This window comes from Hypanus sabinus, chromosome 22 (assembly GCF_030144855.1).
Source record: "Hypanus sabinus isolate sHypSab1 chromosome 22, sHypSab1.hap1, whole genome shotgun sequence".
NCBI lineage: Eukaryota > Metazoa > Chordata > Chondrichthyes > Myliobatiformes > Dasyatidae > Hypanus > Hypanus sabinus.
This window is the reverse complement of record NC_082727.1, coordinates 56,886,154-56,908,585: the sequence shown is the minus strand read 5'-3', so window position 1 is coordinate 56,908,585 and position 22,432 is coordinate 56,886,154. Positions and strand designations below refer to the sequence as shown.

Here is a 22,432-nt window from a genome sequence, read left to right as displayed (position 1 = left end):
CAGAAAATAAATAGATTAAATTCAAATACGTCTGACCAATGTTTTCGATGTAATCAAGAAATTGGTACCTTTTTACATTCTACTTGGTCTTGTTTTAAAATTCAACCATTTTGGATAAATGTAAGACTTATTGGAACAGATTACTGGAATACAACTCCCACATAGTCCACTATTATTTTTATTAGGAGACATTGAAGGGACAATACAGAAACTTAAATTGAACAAGTATCAGAAAAAATTTATAAAAATTGCATTGGCAGTAGCCAAAAAAGTTATCGCAGTTAGTTGGAAATCTGATTTATATTTAACTATGGATCGTTGGAATAATGAAATACAGTTATATTCCACTTGAAAAAATTACATATAATTTAAGAAATGAATATTATATTTTTGAAAATTTGGCTCCCATACTTAGAAAAGATAGGATTAAATACATAAGTCCTTTGAAGATAAAATTATAGTAATTGGGGAAAGTAAAAAAGTAAGTATCAAAATTATTTTGAACTCCATGGAGCATGTGGGGATCCTCCGATATCCAGGCAATCTTTCTCTTCTTTCTTTAGATAAGGGTTAAGCTGGGGAGGGGGGAGGGTTAATATTATCTTTCTTACTATTTTACTATTATATTTATTCTTTGTAATTTCTAAAATTTAATAAATTAAAAAATATATTAAAAAAAAAGAATTAAGTAATCTACTTGTGTTCCAAAGGACCCACATAATTCTAGCAAAAAGATTGTGAATGAAAATTACAGTGGATTTCAGTTAATTGGGACACATTCAGAACCATTACATTTTGGCCCAATTAAGCAACTACCCTAATTAGCTGATTTTATGGAAATAGTTATTAAAAAGACAAAGAACGGTTTAACTGAGTAATAAATTGTGTATTTAAATGAAATACAGAACTAATTAGAACACTATCAATACTACAACAGTACTATGAAACCATTTTAGTTCCTAATAGTTATTGATGGAGGAATTTGTCCAGTGTATGCACTGTTGTGTTTTTTTGTTGACTGCAAATGAACACAATTGATGCAGCCACCTAGATAATGGGCTGCCTTGATAAAATTTTTGACTATTACATCCTCCAAGTCTTCATTTTGATTGTAACATTTAAGATGATTGTCAATAGCTTCAGACTCTATATAATTCCTGACTTGTTGAAGTAGTGTAGTGAAATCGTTTCATTTTCACTCCGAGCTGTTTCTTTGTCTCCAAGCCTGAATTCTTAAAACCACAGTGAGCAAAGCAGTTAAGAATTGTATTGCTGCTCGTTTCTTGCCAAGTATCAGTGAAAAAAGTCACTGTGTTTTGAACACAAGCACATGCTACTGGCACAATTTAAAAACTGCTCTAAGCATGATGTAGTGTCTTATGGCAACACAAGTGCATGTTTCTGAGACTGGTTAATAACTGTTTGGCAATATAAACAGCATAGTTTCTAAAATAAACAAAAGGAATCCCTGCTACTTTCTTGATTATTTTTTGTTCTTTTAAGAATTGTCCCAAAAAAGCAGCTGCTCTAATTGACTTGATAGCCTAATTAATTGGGATCTATTGGATTGTGTTTTTGAACTCCCATGACTGCTTTAACATGTTAAATTTACAGTATCGTGGAGAGGATAGATGACTTTCTTGAAGAGACAGTTATGGAGTAATAAAGAGGATAATTAGTGACTGCTGATTTTTAGTTGATCAAAAATGCATCTTTTCAAACTTTTTCGAAAAGTCATGAGTTTTATTGCGCTAACAATATTAAGTTTTTAATTTGTACATTAAATGCAACCTGCGAGAAACAAGGGAATGAATATCTCATTAATACTGTGTGTGGGAAAAATGTAGCAACCTTGGCTTGAAGCTTTATTTTTGCTTGAATAAATAGTACACTCACTCATTCAGGCTCTGTATTCTGTAGGATAGTAGTTTCAAACTTTAAAGTAAATTTATTATCAAATTACATATCATGTACTACCCAGAGATTCATTTTCTTGTAGGCATTCTCAGTAAGTACAAAGAAACACCATAAAAATCAATGAAAAACTGCACACAAGACGGATAAGCAGCCAATGTGTAAAAGATGACAAACAGTTATTACAGAAAGAAAAAGACAAACAAATTAATTATAATAAATAAACAATAAATATCAAGAACATGAGTTGAAGAGTCCTTGAAACTGAGTCCATATTTTGTGGAAACAATTCAGTATTTGGGGCGAGTGAAGTTATCTCCTCTGGTTCAAGAGCCTGATGGCTGAGGGATAATAACTATTCCTGAACCTAGTGGTGAGGGTCCTGAGGTTTTTGTATCTCCTTCCTGATGGCAACAGTGAGAAGTGAGCATGGCCTGGATGATGGGGTTCCTCAGTGATGAATATTCCTTCCTGTGACCTGCTTTCCTTGTCCTGCTCGGTTGTGGGGAGGGCTTTATCTGAAATGGACTGAGCTGTTTCCACAACCTTTTGTACACTTTTCCCTTCAAGGCCATTGGCATTTCTATACCAGGCTGTGATGTGACCAGTCAACATACTCTCCACCATGCATTTACAGAAGTTTATCAAAGTTTCAGACGACATGCTGAACCTTTAAAGACTTCTAAGAGAGTAGAAACTCTCCTATGCTTTCTTTGAAATAACACATGGATTTTAGACCCAGAACAGATCCTCTGAAATAATAACACTGAGGAATTAGAAGTTGTAACCCTCTCCAACTTTGATCCCTCAATGAGGACTGGCTCATGGACCTTCTGTTTCCTCCTGAAGTCAATAATCAGCATTGCGGTTTTGCTGATATTGAGTGAGATGTTATTGTAGTACAACTCAGCCAGATTTTCAATTTGCCACCTATATGCTGATTCGGCCAGCAACAGCGGTGTCATTGACAAACTTAAATATGTGCTTAGCCTCACAGTCATAAGCATAAAGGTAGTAGATTAGGTCGCTAAGCAGACAGCCTTGTTTACTGATGGAGATTGGGTAGGAGATGCTGTTGCCAATCAGAACCGACTTCATCCACAACACAGCCTTGTGGTGCATCTTTACTGATGGAGATTGTGTAGGAGATGTTGCCATTTGGTACTGACTTTACTCTACAACTGAGGAAATTGAAGATCCAGTTGCACACTGAGGTATTGAAGTCTAGGTATTGGAGCTTACTGATTAGTTTTCAAGGGATGATGATACTGAATGTTGAACTGTTGTCAGTGAAGAGCCAATGAAAAGATATCTGCTATTTACCTGTTATGATGGTAGGCAAATTGCAGCAGATCCAAGTTGTTTTTCAGGCAGGAGTTGATGTGTTTCAGCACCAACCACTCAAAACATTTCATTATGGTGGATGTAAGTGCTACTGGACAATGGTCATTAAGGAAAGTTATCACATTCTTCTTGGGCACCATTATTTCCTTCATCCAGTGAAAGAAAGGATGTATTTTGAAGAGAGGAACCAATTGACTGTTCAAAAACTTTTAACTAATATTTATGGCTTGCCCAACCCACCTTCACATTCCCAGACACCATTCAGATTGAAGACTGTTGAAGAAAACTGTCATTAGAAATATTAATGCCTTATGGTCAAACAATATTTGTACTTTTGGCTTTGGACAAGACTGCAATCTCAGCCATCCTACAAAAGCAGCATCAAAAGGTGCAAAAAGTATTGATCCATCCATAATAAATGTGCACTAGCTTAAAAATCAAAGCCAAAAATCCTCAAACCAAGAAATCTCTGGTTTATTTTAAGTGTTCTGCCTTGGTTGTGAAATCAGGTGAATTTGCCAAATGTATATGGAGCAGCTTAGATTCAGTGAAGGGTTGCTTGAGCTAAATTAAGATCACGACTTGGACTCGGCCATTCCAAAACATGAATTTTCTTCTTCTTAAACCATTCTGTTGTTGATTTAGTCTTGTCTTTTGGATTATTGTCTTGTTGCATTATCCAACTTCTATTAGATTCAGATAACAGACTGCTACCATGACATTCTCCTATAGGATGTCTTGATACAACTTTGAATTTATTGTTCCCTCAACGAAGCCCCAAACCATGATGATCCCTCCCCAATGCTTCACAGTTAAGATGAGGTTTTGGTGTTGGTGTGCAGTGCCCTTTTTTCTCCAAGCAATGCAATGTACATTTCTGCCAAAAAGTTCAACATTTGACTCATCTGTCCACAGAACAAAGTCCTGGAAGCGTTGTAGAACATCCAGGTGGTCTTTTGCAAATTTGAGATGTGCAGCAATTTTTTTTTGAGAACAGTGATTTCCTCCATGGTGTCCTTCCATGAATACCATTCTTGTTCAGTGTTTTTCTCATAGTGAACACATGAACAAAGACTTTAGCAAGTTCTAGAAATTTCTGCAGGCCTTTTGCTGTTACCCTTGGGTTCTTTTTCACCTCCTTCAGTAATGCACATTGTGCTCTTGGTGTGATATTTGCAGATTGCCCACTCCTAGGGAGAGTAGCAACAGTACTAAGTTTCCTCCATTTGTAGACAATTTCACTTACTGTGGACTGATGAACACTCAGGGCTTTAGAAATGCTTTTGTAGCCTTTTCCAGCTTCACGTATCTCTACAATTCATCTTCTAAGGTCTTCAGTAAGTTGTTTTGATCAAGGCATGGTGCACATAACAGATCTTTCTTGAGAAAAGCACGTTCTGTCAGTTACCTGACTTTGTGTGTCCTTTGCATAGGGCAAGGCACCTCTACAACCCACACCTCCAATCTCATCTCATTGATTGGAACATTTGACTCCAAATAGCTTTTGTAGAAGGCATTACCCCAGTGGTTCACATACTTTTTCCAATAAATACATGTAATATGGGATCATTTTTCTCAATAAATGAATAAACAAGTAATGTTTTAGTGTTTATTTTTATTGAATTGAGTTCTCTAGCTTTTAGGACGTGTGAAGATCTGATCATATTTTGGGTCAAATTTGTGCAGAAATAGAGAAAATTCTACGGGGTTCACAGACTTTCTAGTTTGTGAACTGTAAATGTATTACATGGAGTAAAATGATACTTAAGCAAATTCAGATATTTGCATACTGATAAGATGCATTACACATTCTTCTGTGTTCTGTGGCATATCACCAATAATGATGAACCAGACAGACTTAAGTCTACTTCGTAATTTTTCATATGCAGTGGATTCTGGTTAATTGGGTCCAGTATGTTTTGCCCCAGCTGACCCAATCATTGGAAGTTTTATGGAAATTTTTTATTTAGTGATCGAGCACAGAGTAGGCACTTCCCGCCTAAGAGCCACACTGCCCCAGCAATCCCAGACAAACCTTATTCACCCTAACCTAATCACAGGGCAGTTTAGATGAGACCACATTTTATGAGTAATTAATGCAGAAAACCAGGTAATTGCAAAGGGTTCCCAAACTTTTTCGTGCAACTATAGTCAGATAGATCTTAATTTGGTAGGGTCATAATTTTTGGCTAGTGTTAAATCTTTTCATGGCAAGGGACTGAAACAATTTTTTTAAAGTCAAAGACAAAATGATCAAAAATCTCTGCTTTTTGAATCAGCGTCTGTTGGCCCAAGTGGGTAACGTAACACAAGTTGACGCAATTGTTCACTCTTAAGGACGGTGTGGTGTCCAACAGCCACAAGTGCATGTGACTAACTGTCTTTTTCCCCAATTAAGCAGTATAGTGCCTCAAATAAACAAAAGAAATCTCAGCTATTTTCTTGATTTGTTTTTGTTCTTTAAGAGTTGTCCCAAATAAGCAGCTTCCCCAATTAATGGATGGCCCAATTAATTTAGAATGTGAACAAGGTGCCTCGGAAATGTAGAACTCCAATTTGTGAAGGAAAACCACATTAATTGCACAAAGAAGTGAGATTCTGGTTCCTAGTGATCCCTAGATCAGATGTCTGAAGGCAACTGCTAACAGGAAGAGAGAAAAAAAAGTCTTGATCTTGAGGTCTGTAGTTTTTTTAGGCAGCTTGTGAGGTCAGCAGATGGTGACAATACATTGCTGGCCAACAAATCAAAGCATTTGTACAATCATAGAAATTTACACCACATGAAGTGGCTATTTGGTATTTTATAAATGTGATGAGAGTTTTTGCTTCCACCAGCCTCGCTGTGCTCAGTTCTGCCAATATATATGATATAATATTATTTATCTCCACTCTCCACACCCCCCAGGTTTTCTTTTAATTAAGTTGACATTTATGTCTCCTAGTTGTGTGCCTCACTGCTGAGGGAACTACTGTATGTCTATTTGGTCTTGACTTCTCAATTTTATGTACCTCAAATATATTGGCCCTCAGAGAAAACAACCCCAGTCTCTTCTCATAACTGTAATTCTGTAGCTTTGGCATTATTGTAAATCTCATGTGCACCATTTCTGTAGCGTAGTTTCAAGAGCTATGCACTAACTTTCCTCATCAAAGCACACAGCATCAGATAAGCAGCATTTACAAAGAACAAATTATACACAATTTTTGCAAGAAACAGTGCAATTAGAATGAAAAACAATTCTTTAATGCAAAATAATCATAGTTTTACTATGTTGTAGTTACCTGTCAGGGTATAGCAACAGCGGCACTAGCCAGCTCAGAGGTTCGGCAAGGTAGGGGAAATCCAGGTAGAGTGATAGTGATAGTAGACTCAAGGGTTAGGCGTCAGACAGTAAATTCCGTAGCTGCGAAAGAGATGCCAGTAAGGGGTGTTGCCTCCCAGATGCTAAGATCAAGGACGTCTCCAAATAGCTGCAGAATATTCTCGAGAGAGTGAGTCAACATTGACAGAGGTAGAAAGGGGGAAGGATCCTGTGTAGAGAGTATAGGGAGTTGGGGAAAGAGGCTGAAAGCAGCATCCTGCAAGGTAGTAATCTCTGCTTTACTCCCAGTACTATATGATAGGGCAGGAATAGGATAATAATACAGATGAATGAGTGGCTGAGGAACTGGTGTAGGGAGCAGTTTTTCAGATTTCTCGATGTCTTCTGGGGAAGGTATGACCTGTAGAAAAAGGACACTTATGTCTGAATGAGTTGAAGCGTAACAAGGGGGCAAAATTGAAAAGGGTAATGAATACAGGATTGAAGGTGTTATATTTGAATGCACACAGTATACAGAATAAGGTAGGTGATCTTGTAGCGCAGTTAGAAATTGGCAGGTATGACATTGTGGTCATAACCGAGTCGTGGCTAAAAGAAGATTGTAGCTAAGGAGTTTTAATATTCAACGACAAATAGGTAGGTAGGCAGAGGGGGTGGGGTGGCTCTGTAAGTAAAAGATGAAATCAGATCCTAAGGAAAAAGGATTAGAAGATGGGAGCCAGATGGGAGTTACAGAAAGGCCTCTGAAAAGTAGCCAGAGTGTGGGATATAAGTTCCAACAGGAGGTAGAAGAAGCTTGTAAAAAGGGCAATGTTACAATAGTCATGGGAGATTGAGAAAATCCAGTTGGTGCTGGATCCCAAGAGAAGGAATTTGTAAAATGCCTACGAGATGGTTTTTAAAGCAGCTGTGGTTGAGCCCTCTTGGAGAAAGACAATTCTGGATTGGGTGTTGTGTAATGAACCAGATTTGATTAGGGAGCTTAAGTGAGGTTATATCTTCCAATTTCCTTTATTCTACCAATGTTCAATGATTTTTCAGCACAAGACTGGATAAATCATGTTTTGGGTTGTACTTAATGACTCTCTTCTCGTGTGCTAGATTTTTGCTTGGGTTTGTTATAAATATAACGTATGTTGATTTACACAAAAATGACTATATTACCATGGAAATACTGTCTCAGCTTATTTTAAAGTCCAACTTTGATAACCACATTGTCCATTAAAAATTCAACCTTTGTGAATGTTCTTAATCACTGCTAATACTATGACATTAATTCCCATAGGGAATCAGAAGACACAGCTTTGCTGTTTCTTAAAGAGATTTATAAATCCATGGGCATCAGCCCTGAACAACCACCACATTGATGGCCATCGACAAAACTGTGTTCATCTTGATATTGGTAAGTTTGTAATTCTCTTCAATACTTTTGCTGATCTGAATCAAACTTTGAGCTAAGCAATTCCTGACAGTCAATTGAAATCGAGCTGTTGACATTTGTTTAACATGTAAAATGTACAGTATTTTCTAATTTAAATGTATGGAAAGTCTAATCTAAATTAATCCCCTCCACATAAATTAAGCTAATCTAAATTAATGTTCAGATCATATGAAGGTGGACTGACCAAACCACTTTACGTGTGAAGTAAAGATGTGTAAGTGAGGATGTGAGCTACATGGGAAGGCAGCAGTAGGCTGAAGAGCAGCAAAGTAATAAATGAATTGTATCTGGAGAAGCATGTGGAAAGGGCAGAAATACACCATGGGTGGCAGGGTGGCAATACATCTCTAAAAAAGGAGGTGTAAGACACTCCATCCCTCCACTAGCCTGCAGGTCACCATTGGGCAAGGTGTAGCAACTGCTTCGCCCCCTCAGTCAGCATCACGTGAATCCACAGGAGCAGGTGGTGGATGGTCATACGAGCAGCCAGTGCATGTCACGTGTCCTGTTTATGCAGACACTATTGCCAGGTAGGCAATCTCTGAGGGGTATTGATAATGTCTGGGGTCACCTGTCTTGTAAATACACTGCCCCGAAGAAGGCAATGGCCAACCACTTCTGTAGAATTTGCCAAGAACAATCATCGTCATAAACTACGATTGCCTACGTCATATGAGATAGCACATAATGATGACTCAAAAAGTGGTAAAATATTGGGAAATGTTCAAGGACTACATTTTGCAGATCCTGGAAGGGAGCAGAACAAATAAATAAGGTGCTTAAGAAGAAATGTAGTCAAGCAAAAGAATATAAAAATAGAATGATCAGGCTGGAACTGTATAGGACAAAAAGATCATCTATGTGTGAAGCAACACACACACACACAAAATGTTGGCAGCACCTGTGCAAGTCTTGGGTACATATACTTAGTTAGGGTGCCTAACACTTTTGCACAGTACTGTAGTAATTTTATGTATTGCTCTGTACTGCTACAGGCAAAAAAAAACAAATTTCATGACATGTCAGTGATGATAAACCTGATTCTGATATGAGTTTCTATTGTGGACTGAGAGTGGGAAGGGGATTCATGGATGAGAAAAGGGGAAGGGAGCAGGAAGCACCAGAGAAGCATTCTGCAAGGATCAATAAAACAATTGTTTGGAACCTTGCTGTCTCAGGGCTAGGTGTGACTGCACCCGCACCCCTTCCCCCGCCCCCACCCCTCCTTCTCTGCCTCCTGTCCCACGCTTCTCCCATGACACACTACCCTTGCCATTCCCAATATCCTTTGCTTTTGCCAGATTTACAAAGTCACTCTCCCCTCCACATAAAGAAATGCAATACTGTGCAAAAGTCTTGGGAACCTGCCTTGCACTTCTGTGCAGTACTGTATGTATGGAGTTCTGATCGAATCCTAAATGAATACTTCTCAGCAATATTCATCAGGGAGAATGATATTGGTGCTGGAGAGTTAAAGGAGGAAGAAGAAAGCATTAAAATATAAATTCCTAGAGCCAGCATGGATCTTCCAGTATTGCTAGGAGAAGCAATGGAGGATGTTGGTAGGGCTCTGCCATAGATGTTTACAACTTCCTTACCCACAGGCATGGTGTCAGAAGACAAAAGTATAGTTAATCTTGCCCCCTTCTTCAAAATGGGCAGCAGGGAAGATCAAGGAAGCTACAGGTAGATGAGCCTTGCATCAGTGTTGGGGAGGATTCTGGCAGACTGGACTTGTGCTCACTTGCAAAGACAAGAATTGATAGGGAGGAGTCAACATGGTTTTATGCAGGAGTGATCATGTCTCTCAAAGAGGAGGCAAACTAAAAATTAATGATTTACGTGCAATTAAGGCTTTTGATGGGGTTCCATCCATGTACTAGACTGCTCCGGAAGTTTAAGGCACAAGGGGTGCTAGGTATGTTGGCAAACTGGAATAAATTCGTAGGAGGACAGGATAGTGTTGGATAGAACTCATTGCTTGCATGTGTGTCAAGTAAGTACGACATTTCTGAAGCATTTTAAGCCTTGTCAAAGGGATCAATATAAATACTGTAGTACTTGATGGTTGGTTGGGACATGATGGGCCGGAGGATCTGTTTCTGTGCTGTATGACCCTGACACAAATAGTTCCACAAGTAACAAATGATGAAAACATTCAAAGATCCAAAGTACGTCCACCCTATACAACCCTGAGATTAGTCTTCCCGCAGGCAGCCATAAAAGAGAAACCTGATGGAACCCATTCAATAAAAACGTTTAACACCCAACATACAAAACAACAACAAATTGTGCAAACAGCAAAAATCAAGCGACACATGGAATGTTAAACAGAATTCCCCAGAGTATTTCAAATGGTCCAGCAGTGTTTAGTTGCGCTCAGTTCAGTTTAGTGCTGTGTCATTCTAGTGGTATACATTAAACATTTGACCAGGAAAACACAAGAAATACCCGGCTTCTTGGTTTAAAAGCTATCACATTCCTCAAATTCAATTCAAAATGGCAAATTGGATCCTAGTTTAACATATTGTGTGAAAGAAACCTTCTCTAAGAATCAGTTAAAATGTCACCCTAAAATGTGCTCAGGTTTCTGTTCATGGATCTCAAAACCATAATTCTCTGATTCCAAGTGAACCTACTGCTGCTGAGCCAAAGCTAACACCCTCACAGCTTATTGACTTTCTCTGGTATAGAGAAAGTTCCATTTGTTCATTTTAATTAATGATCTACCTCCCCTGACTGACTGTTGCTGTCAGAATAAATGAAACACCAGTCAATCAAAATATGTCAATGTCAGTGCTTTAGAATCCTAATCAATTGTGTCTGGTGTTTGGAATACTGAGTGATTTGTATAGATTTAGTAATGATGAAACACTTGGGCACAGCCCCTTAAAATGTCAATGGCAAATTTCCTCAACGTAGATATAACATGATGAGGTTGCAGTTGACGACAATGAGGTCCTCCATTGGTCAGGGTCGATCGTGGATGTTGTGCTGCAGCTGTCTGTGTGATACACAAGCTAAGGCAGTACAATATGGAGAGCAGCCTGTTGCCCATGCAGCAGATTCTCCCTCTCCATGTAGTTGATGAATCCAAAGGAACGACAGAGACTCGCACAGATTGGCACCAGTGGTTTCATGGGAGTTGCCAGCCAGCATTGAACTCAACGTATGACTGCCTTATGGTCTCCAGCTCCAGATTTACTTCTAAAGCCTTCCCCATGAGTGGGTGTAGCCACAAGACAGCAGAGATTTGAGATCAGTTTTCCTTCTCGTAGATGAGTTGCCAATGAGCCCCATCTGCCAGAATAGGCTACAATAATACTTTATTCACAGTAGTTACACTTGAAATTGTATTGAATTGACCATAAAACAATCTGGAACATTGAGTCATGAATCACATTATAAAAATATAATCTCTTAAAATATGCCTAATATCATACTTAAGCAAATTCAACTTTGTTTTTTGCTATTTGTGAAACTTGTGAAAATGGACAGGAATGTTGTTACTATTATTAAGAGTACGGACATGGGTATGAAATGAATAGTTTTGGAATACTTGAATTATTTACAATTAATCATCAGAATGCAACATACAGAGGATTATGTTAATCCAGCAAGTTGGATTTATGTCATTGTGTAGATGTAATATGAGGCCTTTGTGGAAATGATGAGTGATGAAACCTGCAAGTAAGGAAGGCCCAGGGTCTGATTCCACTTTTAGTCATACAAACGCAGCTGTGATTATGACAGTGAAGGACTTTGAATGTTTTAATGGAATTTTAATGAAGAATCCTTGCTTAGGCAACAGGTGGAGTACATTCATTGAAATTGTAAATAGGGGTTTCATGCATGCTGTGAACAGTGCTAAATCATCTCATGGCTAGTGAATCAAAAGTAAACTCTGCATCTGTAACTGTCCAGGCTTGAGTAGCGGTGGACAATTAAACAGCAAATGGGATTGTTCTTGGAGTCTGTTCCTCCCATTGGCTGTTTATGAGGCCACATATGCCAGTGCTGAAGAAAGGGCCCAAGCATATGCAAACTTGTTCAATAACAAGTGTTGAAGATTAACTTTCTCAGATCCTCACCTTCAAGAAAGCTGATCTCTAGCCAGTTTGATTCAGTCTGCATGCTCGTAAGAAACAGCTGAGAGCATATAAGGAAGTCTTTGAGACCAAACAACAAACAGCTGTGTGCCTAGCTAAGCTGCTTCAGTAGATCTACAACATCAGTCCTAGACAATGTGGAAAAAGCAAGGCACTCAGTCAATTTAATCTCAATCATTGGAAAAGTCATGGAATCTATCTTCGACTGTGCCAAGAAATGGTAATCATTAATCATACCTGGAAGCCTTGTTTGGATTTTTTTCAAAGATCGTTTGGCTTCAGATCTCCCAGCCTTGGTCCAAGTATAAACCAAAAGGTTGAATTCCAGAGGAAAGGTGAGAGTGAGATAACAATTGCCCTTAAAACCAATGCGCCATTGTTTGTGTGTGATACCAAGTTGCACTGGTAAAACTAAGATCAACGATAATCTTAAGGGTAATAGTTCCAGTGATTGGAGTCCTGATTCACAGAGGAAGGTCACAGATCAGGCACTCCAGCCCTAGTACCTCATTTCAAGAATATGGTGAAATGTATGTATTCTGGTAATCAATTTTACTTTGACTTTCCTCAGGACTGTGTCCTCGGTCTCACCACCTTCAGCTGATTTAGCTCACGTTCTTTCATGAGCTTAGCAGTGGAGATGTTGGATGATGATTGCAGATTACTCAGTTGCATTTGCAACTCTTTAACAATGGAAGAAGCCCATGGTTGTATGCAGCAAGACTTGATAATGTCCAGAGATAGGCTCTCTCTGCAACTTATAAGCCACAATACGGTAGTGTGACAGAACACTCTCTACTTTCCTAAATGATTACCATGACTACTCAAGTCATTTTACATCATTCAGATAAGGCAACTTGCTTGACTGGCACTCTTTGAGCAGGCATTTCCTCCGTGACGGTGCCATGTACCTGCCGTAAGTACCATCAACAAAGTGCACTATGTGCCATCAACAAAATGGCTATTTACCAAGAACAGTTGAAGTGCAATCCCCAAACATGATTTCTCCCATTAAAAAGAAGGAAGTGCCATTGTCACCACCTGTGAGTCCCCTCTGTCCCTCTATCTTGGGAAAAATATCTCTGGCCCTGCATCCCTGGTTCTAAATCCTATAACTCCCTACCCAACAATACTAGGAATACAATCACCAGAAGGACTGTAGTGGTACAGGACAGTGACTCACCTCCTTTAGGACAACTATTGAAGATAGCTGATAAATTTGCCAGCGTTGCCTAGATCCTTTCCATAATCTCAGTTTAAGTGAATAAAGGAATCTAGTGTATTTGTGATATTTAAAGTGAATAGTTGTGTGGTTTTTGAGATGAAACATTGCAGAGACTTCCAATATCCTGTAGGTGCTTACTGATTATGCTTAGATTGGCACTATTCCATTATATATTAGTACAAGACTCCATTTTCCAATAACCATCACAGGTGCAGTCTTTCTGCCGAAAGCAATCTGACTAAACTAATTTCCATATTTCACATTATATGTTAATGATCTAGAAGACAGAATTGATGGATTTGTGGCCAAGTTTTGTGCACTGATTGAACAGCCAAGTTTGTGTGATCTTTCATTGATCTTATTATGGCTATAATTATATTTTATATTTATTGTGTATGGTGGCAAGAAAATGAATCTCAGGGTTTATATGATGACATATGTACTTTGATAATAAATTTACTTTGAACTTTGAAGTTTGCAGATGATGCAAGGATAGGTCGAGGTGCAAAAACAGGGAGTCTGCAGAAAAACTTGGACAGATTGGGAGAATGGGCCAAGAGGGAAGATGGAATATAGTGTAGGGAAGTGTATGATCATGCATTTTGGTGGAAGGAATAGAAGCGTAAGGTATTTTCTAAATGGGGAGCAAATTCAGAAATCGTAGATACAATGGAACTTGGGAATTCTCGTGTAGGATCCCCTTAAGTTTAACTTACAGGCTGAGTTGATGGGAAGGAAGGCAAATATAAAAGCAAAGATGTGATGCTGAAGCATTATAAGGCATTGGTCAGACTACTCTTGGAGTATTGTGAGCAGTTTTGGGCCTCGTGTAAGAAATTATGTGCTGGCATTGGAAAAGATCAGAGGACATTTACAGGACTAATCCTTGTTATGGGGGTTATTGTATGAGGAGCATTTGATAGCTTTGTGCCTATTCTTGCTGTAGTTTAGAAGAATGTGGAGAAACATGTTGAATATTGAAAGGCCTGGATAGAGTGACATGGAGATGTTTCCAATAATGGGAAAGCAGCTTCAGAATAGGGCGTCCCTTCAGAACAGATGAGGAATTTCTTCAGCAAGAAGGTGGTGAACCTATGGATTTCACTGCTACAAAGAATTGAGAAGACCAAGGCATGAGGTATATTAAAAGCCGAAGTTGATAAGTTCTTCATTGGTAAGAACTTACCAATGGGCGTCAGAGGTTATGAGGAGAAGACAAAATGGAGACGAGAGGGAAAATAAATCAGCCAAAATTGAATGGCAGAGAAGTCTCGATGGGCTGCTAGCCTATTTCTACTCCTGTCTTATAGTGTTATTACAATTCTTTCCATTTTCTTTTCAAACGTATTGGATAGTCTCAATGTTAATGTGTAATGGTTACAAACTGTTGTAATGGTTCACAATTTTGTTGAGGTTGGAGAGCTGGTAAGCAGTTTTACCAAAACTTCCTTGGTTTAAAATTCAACTATGATATGTGTGAGATGTCGCAAAACACGTTGTTAGGCCAATATAGATTTAAAGCTTCCTGCATGATTAACCTATCATAAAAATTTCCCTTGCTTTCTTTGTGTTTGGCTTGACATTGCAAATTTCTAGTGCTCGACTCATTACATGTTCTTATTTTTGATTTAAAGCTGCAGAACAACATTATGGTGCCTGCAATTTGGCTATGATGTGGTAATGAGATTTTAACTTGGGCAGCTCCAGTTCAATCTGCTGTTTGATCACTGGCATCTCTCAAACCATTGAGCTGCGGCTCTGAAACATGTGCGTTTAAGTGAACCCATTAACTCTGTTTTATATTTCATTAGCCATTTAGAATTTCTACCTTGAATATTGTTATTACCCTTAAACTCCTCCTTGCTCCCATTTGTTCAGACTTCATCTAAAAGCACAATAGCAGCTGCAGTCAAACACGGCAATGTTTGTGTCTACCTGTGACATTCATGCTTGTGAATAATATGGGCACAGGTTTGTTTAATGATGAGGAATTGCAGTGTGGCTGTTTTTAAAAAAACATTCATCAATTTAAGGACTTAATTGGTGCTTTCATGGTGTATTAGCATTACCGTTACCAGATGTCCTAGGAAGCATCACAGTAGCTTGGAAATCATCCTCCACTGTGTAGTTGCACAGGGTTATGAAATGCAGCTTTGATTGCGTTAAATATTGCTGCAGATATCTATGCAATTTGAAAGAATTAACTTAAACCTCATTTAGATATGATTAAAACTATTGAAGCAAGCATTCTTGGACAATATTTTGGAGCTGATACTGATTTTAATGTAAATGTCGTTGTCCAAGTATAACTGAGTTTTCTTTTTTTTAAAGATTCACATTTGTTGCAAAAAATTATAATCAATAATTGCTAAATACTATAATGATCATTATGATTGAACTACAGGGTAGCATCGTTAAAATTTTAAAAAGAATGATTTTACTCTTGTCAGTTTAAAGTTTTTGCTCTACTGTGCAAAGTAATATATTATTTGGAGCAGCATTTTAAAAATGAATTTAAATATTTTTAACTTTCTTTGGCAGGTCGTCAGAGGCACCATCAGTTTTGCTGAACGCAATGTGATTTTAGATCCCAGATTGAAATTGGTAGTCGTATCTTTTATTTGTGCAGTCTGCATTTATACTACAATACAAAACAAATGGCTCGAAACAGAAATTTTCCTTTGAAAATATAATTTTACTTGATTCTCACCAGTGCAGATGTGTATTGTATTAAGTTAATGAGGGAGTGCGACTATCTTTGGGGAAAGCTTCCATTCTGGGCTGTTAGCTTCTTGAAATAACTTGAATGTTGTTTTCAGAATATTGAATTGGATGAATATTGTTTTCAGAATACTTCTGTCCTTGGTGGAGGTAATGAAATGAATATTAGTCTTCCCTGTATTCCCTATTGACTCATTCCATCCACTGTAGAATTTCACTTAGTTAGTCTGCAGTGCCTTGCTTCTGACAAGCAAATGATTAGGTTTTACAAGGTGTGTCTTGAAAAAAGGCTACCACTTGCTCCTGTCAAATCTAGTACATTTTTTGAAACTATTTCTTGTGTTAGCTTATGGAATATTTCAGTTTCTATTAAATGATTCCAAGCTTAAGTTCATGGAAATAGTCAAAATGTCCAAATTGATTACACCATACTTTGCCTGTAGTTTACTTCTCTGCAGGAATGGTATCTTGCATAATGAAATTTCTCTCTTGGCAACCTACAATGTATGTTCCCTAGTCAGCACTCTCACTGAACACTCTCCTGATTTGGACCCTCTTTTCTATTGCACCCCAATATGGTGACCAAGAGGCTTTATTTGGAGAGTAGTGTATCACTGCAAAATCATAGCACTGTGTCAGCCGACATGTGTGACCTCATTCTCACCATAGGACTTCTCAGGCAGCAGTGACCATCAGCTGATTTCAATAGACAATAGGTGCAGGAGTAGGCCATTCAGCCCTTCTAGCCAGCACCACCATTCACTGTGATCATGGCTGATCATACACAATCAGTACCCTGTTACTGCCCTCTCCCCATATCCCTTGATCCCGCTATCTATAAGAGCTCTATCTAACTCTCTTGAATGCATCCAGAGACTTGGCCTCCACTGCCTTCTGGGGCAGAGCATTCCACATATCCACCACACTCTGGGTGAAAACGTTTTTCCGCATCTCTGTTCTAAATGGCCTACCCCTTATTCTTAAACTGTGGCCTCGAGTTCTGGACTCATCCATCAGTGGGACATGCTTCCTGCCTCCAGTGTGTCCAATCCCTTAATAATCTTTTATGTTTCAATCAGATCCCCACTCATCCTTCTAAATTCCAGTGTATACAAGCCCCGTCGCTCCAATCTTTCAACATATGACAGTCCCGCCATTCCGGGAATTAACCTTGTGAACCTACACTGCACTCCCTCAATAGCAAGAATGTCTTTCCTCAAATTTGGAGACCAAAACTGCACACAATACTCCAGGTGGGGTCTCACCAGAGCCCTGTACAGCTGCAGAAGGACCTCTTTACTCCTATACTCAATTCCTCTTGTTATAAAAGCCAGCATGCCATTAGCTTTCTTCACTGCATGCTTGCTTTCATTGACTGATGTACAAGAACACGTAGATCTCGTTGTACTTCCCCTTTTCCTAACTTGACTCCATTTAGATAGTAATCTGCCTTCCTGTTCTTGCCACCAAAGTGGATAACCTCACATTTATCCACATTAAACTACATCTGCCGTACATTTGCCCACTCACCCAACCTGTCCAAGTCACCCTGCATTCTCATAACATCCTCCTGACATTTCACACTGCCACCCAGCTTTGTATCATCAGCAAAGTTGCTAATGTTACTTTTAATCCCTTCATCTAAATCATTAATGTATATTGTAAACAGCACCGAACCTTGAGGTACCCCACTGGTCACACCTGCTATTCCGAAAGGGACCCGTTAATCACTATTCTTTGTTTCCTGTCAGCCAGCCAATTTTCAATCCATGTCAGTACTCTGTCCCCAATACCATGTGCCCTAATTTTGCCCACTAATCTCCTATGTGGGACTTTATCAAAAGCTTTCTGGAAGTCCAGGTACACTATATCCACTGGCTCTCCCTTGTCCATTTTCATAGTTACATCCTCAATAAAATACAGAAGATTAGTCAAGCAATGATTTTCCCTTCATAAATCCATGCTGGCTTGCACTGATCTTTCTACTGCTATCCAAATGTGTCGTAATTTCCTCTTTTATAACTGACTCCAGCATCTTTCCCACCACTGACATCAGGCTAACCGGTCTATTATTCCCTGTTTTCTCTCTCCCTCCTTTCTTGAAAAGTGGGACATTAGCCACCCTTCAATCAGTAGGAACTGTTCCTGAATTTATAGAACGTTGGAAAATGATTACCAATGCGTCCACGATTTCTAGAGCCACCTCTTTAAGTACCCTGGGATGCAGACCATCAGGTCCCGGGGACTTATCAGCCTTCAGACTCAACAGTCTATCCAACACTGTTTCTTGCCTAATATAAATTTCCTTCAGGTCATCCTTTACCCTAGTTCCTTTGGCCACTATTACATCTGGAAGATTGTTTGTGTCTTTCCTAGTGAAGACAGATTTCAGCTTCCATCAGATCCAAATAAATAATAAATCAATCAAAATGCAACTGATGATGTCTTTTATTTCAAATTCATTTATTAGAAAGAGGTTCCCAACCTTTTTTTTATGCCATGGGCCAATATCATTAAGCATGGGGTCCATGGACCCTAGGTTGGGAACCGTTCAATACACCATTAAAAAAAAATCTGTTTTTTACTGGTGGGAAAAATGCATCCAGTGACATTAAATAAAGAGTGTGTATTCTGATCAATGTTATGAAGATCATTGATGGAATTTTATTATTTCTTGCATTTGAGAAGAGTGAATGCTATGCTTTATTATATGATTAAGCTTTTTTTTATATAGTATTGGGAATATAGACAATCAAGCAGGAAATAAAATAAATGCCAGAACTTTTCAATCACTTTTCAATCACCCACTTCTTCCTGCAAGGTGACTATCTCTAGTTTGCTGTCTGCTCAGGCTGTGTTGTCATATGCTGCTGGAGTAACAAAACCTTGTGGCTCTGTATTCAGATTGATAATTATTTTTGCATTTCTCTGGTGAAAACCTTTGCTCTGGACAACCACTCATAGTGATGTTGATGTCTTCTTTTAGACTATGGGTTCCCAAACAGGGTTAATAGTAGGGGTCTATGGCATAAAAAAGTTTGGGACACCCCCATGTTAGGCATTTGGCCCACTGAGTCTGCTCAGCCATTTGATAGTGACTTTTTGTCAGAAGCTGCCTGATTTGCTGAGTTTTTGCAGCAGTTTCTAAATTGATTTGACTTCATATTTGTCCTCTTCACATTTGATCCTGAGAATCAAAGTGTAGATCTGCATGAGTAAGGAAACACCATCCCATTATTTTTGATAACATTAGTGTACTTAACTGCACATTTCCTTTCCTTTCTTGGTTTAAGCCTCAAGACAAGCATCTGGACATTTAGTATTTTGGGTTTTCTGAATGTACATTCATTTGCAACTCATACATTCATTCAACTCGTAATTTCAAAGGTAATGTTTAAAAATGATTGTAAATTTAAATTTTTTTTTAATAGGAAAACCTAAACCCATGAAAGCTTTACATTCTTTGATATTGCACCCTGGTGTGTTTCTTGTAAACTATGCTACTTTTCCATTCCTGGGTAGCCTTTGTTATAATATGGCACTTGTATATGTATTAAATAACTCAAAATCTTAGCATAAAGACTGTCTCTCTTAAACGATACCTATTTGGATAATAAGATTTCAGTTTTAAATTAATTGGGTATAAATCCTATCAGAGATTTTGTGGTCTCAGATTACCAAATGTGTGCCATCTGCTGTCATCTTTAGACTAAATATTTTGTTAGTAATTATTAAACTGATTATAATTGCACTAACCTAGGGAAAAAATAAATAGCAGCTTTCATCATATTCTAGCAATTGAATATTTTTTGACTGATGTCATAATAATAGCTCAGCCTTCTGTTTGATGTTTGGCCCTCTGTGATATTATTGAATTCTTTTGCATGTTTAGAATTTGTCATTACTCTTACTAGCTCTGGTGCTGAGTTCAGCCATTTAACTATATTTCTACAGAAAAAAATTCCACTTTGGTAGCACTGCCATCAGTTATTTGCCATGACATTTTTTTTTAAAGAAAACATTGGAAACTTTAAATCACGTTTCTCTCCATTTTTTCATTATCGTACCGTGTTGCTGTATTCTCAGCCAGCATGTTAATATCGCTGCAGATGAGCTGCTCTTTTTATTGTTAATGTAACTATTATGATGTAATATTCCAGTGCATCTGCTTTGCCTTTGGGCTTGTAGTCTTCAATTTAGTGTTCCACTAAAGAATCATAATTTTAGATTAAAAAAATCCCTTCTGCACATATTGTTCCCAAAACATACTATACTTGGATGTAATCATGAGTCAACTATAATTAATTCAACTTCAACAGGTTATATAAATTCCAGTTCTTATACATTTAATTTTTTTTTAATTCCTCACATTTATCTTTCTCAGTTGCTGATAAGGCAACATTATCAATATTCTTTAAAAATTTAAGAATATTTATTATCAGTTATTGCAACAATTTTAAAAGTTTGTCTTGATGGAAGTGACTTGATTACCTAATGATTTTTCTTGGAAATATTCTATGTTACACCAAATGACTAACAAAGTAGAAATTAATTTACATGCCATGAATATTGCAGATAAGGGGGACATCATAAACATCACCAATTTTGCAGTCCAAAAACTCAGTTTTGAGGAGAAGCTTGGCTCTGTATTGAAACTTGAACAAGTTAGATGGGTGGGTGTGTGGCTACCTCATCTGTTGCTGTATGTTGGATGTGAATGAGACTGGAATTTTCTGCTTGGTAGGGTAGAATTTCACAAGTTTAACAGTCGACTGTGAAGAGGCAGTTATAAATAAGTGGGAAGGTACTTTTAAAAAAAGGGAGCATCAGATAGCTTGATGTATTATTCCTTGATTGTGACGATTACTTACCCTGGTTTCAGCTCAAGCACTTTTGTATTGAACCAAATGGGGTGGCATGGTAGCGTAGTGATTAGCATAATACGTTACACTACAAACGACTGGGGTTCAATTCCCACTGCTGCCGGTAGGGAGTTTGTACATGCTCCCCATGACCATGTGGGTTTCCTCCAGTTTCCCCTCACAGTCCAGACATACTGATGGTTGATTAATTGGTCATTGTACACATGATCAGGGCCTATTCCATGCTGTATCTCTAAATAAAATAAAATCTTAAAAACTAAAGTAAATAGTTTCCTCACTTCTAACTCTCACTGGGTTCCAGAGTCAATGGTGACGGCTCCCAGACCAGTTTTGTTATCTCTTCACCACTGTGCTGCCACCTTGGGACTTTTCAGAAGGGTAAAGGGTTAGAGTAATGACCATGCTGTCCTGTTATTAACTGGCCTCACAGGCAGTTCTCCTGAGGATCCAGTAAACTTGTTATGATTCTGACCTGTCCAGTGTGGTTCCCATTTCAGTCGTGCATATGCTGAAATCAATCAAATGTGAATAACTGGAGACCAGGTAAAGATGACAGATTTCTCTCCCTTAATGTTATGAGTCATGTCAGAGATTTTTTATGACATCTGGTTGTTTCATGATCACCATTACTAATGCTAACCTTCTAAATTCCAAATTTATTTAACTGAATTTAACAATACTTCAATAAAAACATGGAGTAACTTCTGGTGTCATTTATTGCTTTTGTATAGTAAATGTTAGTTCTTCAAATCTTGTACTCAAATTGGTTACTCGGTGATTTGCAAAAAATGTCAATCATACTTGAAATAATTTTAAACATGTAAATTGTGTTGCAATTCATTACACTGTTCAGTTAATTGCCAAGCCTCAGATTTACTTTCAGCTCTCAAAATGCTGGAAGTAGATCAGTCAGCATCTATGCAGAGGAATAGGAGGAAGAAGCAGGTAGGGAGGGGAAGGGGAGGAGTATCAGCTAGGAGGTGATAGGTGAAAATATTTTCAAGACTTCAAGAATGAGAAGGATAGATACAAACACTGTTAAGTTTTAATAATTATGGTTGTGACACATTTCAGACGAAGTAGTGTGCAAACACCTGGTTGGAGATCATGCCAGATTTCTAAGATTTCACTTTAGTTTGGTGTAATTGAATTGAATTTCAGTTTATTGTCATTTAGAAACCACAAATGCAATGCAGTTAAAAAATGAAACAACGTTCCTCCAGAATGATATCACAAAAGCACACGACAAAACAGACTACACCAGAAAATCCACATAATGTTTGGCAATCCCCAAATCCAGAGTCCGGAGAGGCTGCTGCGTATTAACTTTGTGCTACCATTTTAGCGCATTTCCCGGAAAGGAGCTCCAAATCCACCAGACAAAACAAGACTACCCAGACACACCAAGTCAGGAGACCAACTCTACCACCCAACAAACCAAAAACTAAAGCTACAAGACCTACACAAAACCA

General features: G+C 38.2%; 1 protein-coding gene across 2 annotated transcripts in view; it reads left to right on the top strand.

Moving 5' to 3' along the window:
- The window catches only part of sec23ip (SEC23 interacting protein), a 142,216-nt gene extending 120,555 nt beyond the window's left edge, over positions 1-21,661 (top strand). For both annotated transcript variants that reach the window (XM_059947815.1, XM_059947814.1), the window contains exons 18-19: positions 7,867-7,983; positions 15,898-21,661. In XM_059947815.1, the coding sequence (XP_059803798.1) occupies positions 7,867-7,948 (82 nt within the window). In that variant the 3' untranslated portion in view covers positions 7,949-7,983; positions 15,898-21,661. The remainder of the gene's footprint in view (positions 1-7,866; positions 7,984-15,897) is intronic.
- The last annotated feature ends 771 nt before the right edge of the window (positions 21,662-22,432 follow it).